At 44.7% G+C, this 6,000-nt stretch overlaps 1 protein-coding gene across 1 annotated transcript in view; it reads right to left on the bottom strand.

The window, feature by feature from the left end:
• Positions 1 to 738: 738 nt before the first annotated feature.
• Positions 739 to 6,000, bottom strand: part of KIAA1328 (KIAA1328 ortholog) — a 343,620-nt gene continuing 338,358 nt past the window's right edge. The window contains exon 11 of the mRNA XM_068251844.1: positions 739 to 942. Within this exon, the coding sequence (XP_068107945.1) occupies positions 801 to 942 (142 nt within the window). The 3' untranslated portion in view covers positions 739 to 800. The remainder of the gene's footprint in view (positions 943 to 6,000) is intronic.

Here is a 6,000-nt window from a genome sequence, read left to right as displayed (position 1 = left end):
CTGCAGCCCTCCCAACAGCCGGCGACAGACCCGACTGTAGATTAAATATTTACCTTTGCTGGCTCCAGCAGGGGCGCTGTGGCTGCTTTCGGCTCGGAAATAGATGGAAATACCCGATCTCCGTCGGGTCCGCTCTACTGCGCAGGTGCCGGAAACTTGCGCCTGCGCAGTAGAGCAGACCCGACGGCGATCGGGTATTTCCACCTACTTCGGAGCCGACAGCCGTCAGAGCGCCTGCGCAGGAGCCGGGAAGGTAAATATTGACGTCATCTTTCTCGGAGGGCTGCAGCGAGACCCCTGACGGATGGAGGACGGCGTGGGAAGCCTCATTAGGATCCGGAGGCTTCCCCCACCCGAGGTGAGTACCCCCCAGGGGACGTTTTGACGTTACAGATCCTCTTTAAACCACCCCTGTGGAATGTCTTTTGTGCAGCGAAAAACATTTCTGATAGTAACTATAATTTTATTATACTGCTCAGTAGAGGACTTACGTGTGTTTTTGCTCATTGTACTGTTAAACACAGCGCAGAGACCTCTGATTTCTTTTACTTTCGTTTTTGCCCCTTTACGGGTGAGCTCTGAGGGCAAGTCTTAAGTGACAATTTACTGATTAAAGTTGCAATTAAAAAAAAATACATGAATTTTGTTGTGACACTTTTTATTGTCCTGCTGTAAAACTAGTGATGGACAATAAAGTTCTGACAGTTGTATTGTGGGCTCCAGATGGTCTCCCCGGAGGCTGAGGATTCCTGCCAGTTCTCTAATCTCCATCAATAAACCGCATCTTCTATATTTATGTTTCATGTCAGTGCCGTGGAACGGTGTCTTCTGCAACCTTCCCAATACCGGACGCTGGTCATGGCTGGACAGTCTCTGATCTCCTCTGATAAACAACTGGGCATTTTTTTTAAAGTTTTTGACCACAAAAACTTTAAAGCAAATCTGTGAGGAAAAAAAGCTTTTAAAGAGGAACAATTGTGAAAAGGGGAAAAAGTAAATCAATACATTGCAGAGAAGTTACAAAATAGAAGAGAGATCAAGAAATGATTGATATTCGCCATGTAATTTGTTCATATTGTTTGATCTACAATGGACCTTCACATAATCATATTTACTACTGGCAGACATGAAAAAAGAGCAGGCAGTACCAACCGTCACCATCTATAACCACACCCCCTAACAATGCCATATGCTAAACTATTGTTTATATATATATATATATATATATATATATATATATATATATATATATATGTATATATATATATATATATACACACACACACATATGCACAGAGGAATGTACTGTTTGGACAGTTGGACATTGTTTGGTCATTATTTCCCACAATGCAACAAGGCTCCCACAGTGTGATGTCAGGACCATGATCATGACATCACACTGTGGGATGGATTTCACTACAATATCAGGCATAGAGACAGGGACTGATGATCTATTCGAGAAAAGGTGAGGATCTCATGTGAGAAAGGGGGTATGAGCTACTGATTGGGATCAAGTTCATTCCTTGGTTACAGTTCCTTCTTAACCATTTTAGCCTTTTGGGCATGACTGTCACGTCCAAAAGGCTGCTGCTGTGCACTACTGCACGCTCCCGCGCCCCCTGTTAGCCCAGAGATCAATCAATGCGAACACCCCCATTTACTGGTATTAACCACTTGAAGACTGCAGTGTTAAACCCCCCCTAAAGACCAGGCCATTTTTTCCCTAAATTGGCCACTGCAGCTTTAAGGCCAAGCTGCAGGGCAGCACAACTCAGCACACAAGTGATTTCCCCCCCCCCCCTTTTCTCCCCACCAACAGAGCTCTCTCCCGATCGCCGTCATTGCGAAGCCTGGAGCTGATTGGGCGGCTGCGCTGGCGTGGGAACGCTGGGGGGTACGTATAGCGAAAGCTATTGCGGGCGATCGCGGGGGACCGGAGCAACTTTATGCATCCGCTTAGCTAGTCCCGGGGCCATGTGATCCTCCGCGGCGGCTAACCCCGTGTGTAGTACGGGGTTACCGCTAAGGAGGTAGGTTAAGTCACCAAGAACATACTCAAAATTATTTTGGCAGCAATTTTTTTCACCTACTTTTCCGTAGTTTTTGCGGAGTGCTGAAAAGTTACTTTAAACAAAAGATGAAAAAATACCTTCTAGGAGAAAACGTAGAAGAACAAGTGGATTGAATGAGCTTATTGGCCCATCTGCAATTAATGAACCCTTTCTCCTGAGTTTTCCCCTGGGTGATATTTTCAGGACTTGGCAATATTAAACCTTTTAAGCCACCAGCAAGCAAGAAAACACTCCAAATAATTTCGATAGTACTTTTTCAATGACTTTGTGGTACTTTTTCAATTGCAACATGCTGAATAATTATTCTAAATACAAAATGAAAAATGATCTCCCGGGAGAAAACTCAAGAGAAACAGTAATTTGCATATGGGCCATTGTCTCACTCTGTCACTCTAGGAAGGAGGGAGGTTGTGGTTTCAGTTTAGGCTGGGAAAGGAGGCCGGTGCTCAGTTAACACCAAGAAAGAGCAAGAGTTTACTTTAATTTTTTTAAACTTTGGGCACACCTAACTGGCCTTTTTGAGAAGGTGGTAAGCAGGACAATGTTAGTGGTGATAGTGTGGGTGAAAGAGCTTAGAAAGTGTGCTAATGCAGGGCGGTATAGAAATTATTTGGACTCACCTGAATTGTTGTTTGGAGCTCCCACGTCCCATTCCCCATTAGAAGTTGATGCTGCACGGCCACCATCCTTTTGGATATTCCCATCATGCTTCCAGTCATAACCAATCTTTGGTGGTGCTACATACCCACTCCCCTCCAGCTGCTTGTAGGACATCGTCATCTGCAAGTTAGTGACCGAGCATGTGCTTTCAAGAGGGAGCAGGACAGGTGTGGCAATACGGTGACCCCCTCTGACTTTGGTTCCACCTTACAAAGTTGTGGCTGGTGTGAGGGCAAGCAATGTCATTCAACATGGACCATTTTCCTTTATTTTTTACCTGGTCTGGTTGTCTTTGCCTAACTGCAGGAACTGTGCAGTGCCAGCAGGAATGTGGGAAGTTTTTTGTTGTTGTTTTTTTTAGCTTCGGTAACACGCTTATCTCAGCATGCAAATAACAGAAAGATTCCTATTTCAGATGAGATAAAAACACTATGATCAAAAGATAACTGAACACCCCCCTCTTTTGAAGAGTTTATACAGTGATGTAAGCCCGTTGTCTAGGCGATGGTTGCTGTGGGAGGGGCAGTAAGCTGTGGCAGTAGGCAGTAGGGAGGGAAAATTAACACTGAGCTGCTTTGAATAAAAAAAGAAAAGGACACAAAGTGATGTCACTTTTTGGCTTTGCAGAGAAACAGTAAAGATGGAAACCAGCAGAAAAAATATTGTCTTTTTTTTCATATCACATGTCTTCTAAATCTGATACTGAATACTAAAAACAACTGGATAGGTAAGCTAAATAAGTTATTTCTAATTGGGAAAAAAAAAATCAGTTAATATGGAGCTTCACTCCACTTTAAAACTTTCTTTTATTTCCCTGTACTGATATTTTTGTACAACTTTCGCAATGTCAGTTTGTAAGGCGTCTGCATTAGTCCTGTCCATGGCTAGTCGTCTTTTACTCATGGACCTCACATTAATGGAATTATTATTTTTATCCTTCTTCCATAATCACTCCATTTTCATGACCCCCGCGACCCCAAGAAATTTCTTGAAATTGCGTAATTAGTATAAAGAGGAGGAGCACCTGACTGCCCCCTCAGCAGTGGACAAGGCCATGTTTTAAGACATTACCCTAATTAGCGTATATTTGAAAGGTTATGTCGGGGCGCCTGGCTGGGTCATGTGACCCGACTCCTGACAATTAGCGGCAGCCCAGAGTAATTGCCACAAAGACAAATATTCACAGCTGTAAGTGGGATATTGCTGAGTGGATAATGACAGCTGTGATTTCCTGTAGCCTTTGCTGCTGGTGTGTAATTAATTGCTCCAAAAGCGCTTTGAAATCTGAAGCCGAGAAAAGGGAAATAAAAAAGGGGGGAAAAGATGGATAAATGCCGGCGTGTCGCAGGAGAAATCTATGCAAATGCCCCTTTTTTACTATAAAAACCAAAAACTATACCTTTTTCATGTGGAAGAGGCAGCGCCCGTGGGAGCCAAATGCACTTCAGGGGGAGACGGCGAGAAGTATTTGCCAAACAAACAAAATGTTGTTCTCAGTCTATTTTTACGGTAATAGGAAGTTTGGGCACCCCATAGGCATCCATGGCGTATGGGAAAATGCCAGGACACCCCAATATGCAAACTGCCTCTACAAATAGTGGGTGCCAAAACTTTTGCGGCTCCTGTTATTTTTCATCAACTGCAGTGAAGGTGGCGTGGCTATCTGGCAGGTTTGTGGCGGGGGAGGGACCGTTAGGGTGAGGCATCTTGGTGGCCAGGTGGGGTTCGGTTAATGTTAGGCATCAGTGTGAGGGCTGGTTAGCTTATGGCAACATCAGGAGGGAGAGTAGGTTAGAGTTAGGCATTGCTGGGGGTTTGGTTAGGGTTAGGCTTCAGTTGGGGGGCGGGCGGTTAGCTGTAGGCATCACCGGGGAGGGGGGGTTGTTCAGAGTTAGGAAATGCTGAGGGGTCAGTTAGGGTTAGTCCTCAGTGGTGGGGGTCAGTTAAGTTTAGGCATCCGAGGAGGGTAGGTTAGAGATAGGCTTTGCTGGGGAGTCAGTTAGGGTGAGGATTTAGTAGGGGGGTGGGTTAGGTTTAGGCTTCAGAGGAGGGGAAGGGTAGGTTAGAGTAAGGTCCGGTTCACATCTGAGTTTTTTTGCAGATCCGGCCATTTGGATCCTGGAAAACGGTCCATTTTTACAGCCAGTGTGCTGTAAAACATCTATTTTCCATAGGTTCCTATTGTGCTGCAAAACCTTCCGTCTCCGTTCCGCTGAGCGAAGTGGTCCGGAAAATTGGGTCCTGCTGCATTTTTTTTGCAGACCACGGAACCACGATTCCATTGGCAAATGCTATTGTGAACCGGGCCTTAGGCATTGCTGGGTGGTGGATTGGTTGGGGTTAGGCATCAGTAGGGGAGAGGTTGGTTAGGCTTAGGCATCCAAGTGGAGGGGTCAGTTAGAGTTATGCATTGCTTGGCAATTAGGGTTAGGCCTCATGGTGGATTGGTTAGGGTTAGGCAGCTCATGACACTCCTACAGCTTGGGCAGTTTACTGAAATGACATATTAATTCCACAAGATGTATTCCACACATCTGAAAGAATTATAGCATGCGTATGTATCATGTGGGAGTAATGGATTGCTGTCCGTGTCATCGTGCTTACAGTGAAGCTAGAAGAAGCACTGCTCTCCAAGCTCCTGAAGTAAGACCAATGTGTTTATAATGAACTAGCTGATTGCCCGGCGTTGCCCGGGTATGTATTTGGCTGATGTTTGCTCCGCCCATTTTTTCTAACCTTAACGCACAATTACTCAATGACCAAGATTGTGAGCTCTGCAGTCTTTGGCATCAATAATTTGCATTGAAATGGAAAAAAAAATGATTGGCTGTTTGTGGCTCCACCCCCGTTTCTGTATTTGAACCCCAGTCACCCAATGACCAACTGTACCAGGTTTGAGGCCTGCGCCATTAACAGTGTAAGAATGGCAGCAATTAAATATTCCCCTTGAAAAGCAATAGGTGAAGTTTGATTCACTTTTGTAGGCTCCACCCACTTTTCTGAATATTAATCCCAGTCACCTAGTGACCAACTGTGCAAAGTTTAAAAACCCTGCCATTAACAGTGTAAGAATGGCTGCAGTTTACATTTTCCCAGTGAAATTTGTATTTGTCTCCACCCACTGATGACCCGACATTGCCTGGGTATGTATTTGACTGGTGTTGGCTCCGCCAACTTTATAACCCTAACGCACAAACACTCAATGAGCAAGTTTGTGAGCTTTGAGGTCCTTGGCATCAATAATTTGTATATTCCCATAGAAATTAAA

This window comes from Hyperolius riggenbachi, chromosome 1 (genome assembly GCF_040937935.1).
Source record: "Hyperolius riggenbachi isolate aHypRig1 chromosome 1, aHypRig1.pri, whole genome shotgun sequence".
NCBI lineage: Eukaryota > Metazoa > Chordata > Amphibia > Anura > Hyperoliidae > Hyperolius > Hyperolius riggenbachi.
The sequence above is the reverse complement of the archived record's forward strand: the minus strand, read 5'-3'. Positions and strand labels throughout refer to the sequence as shown.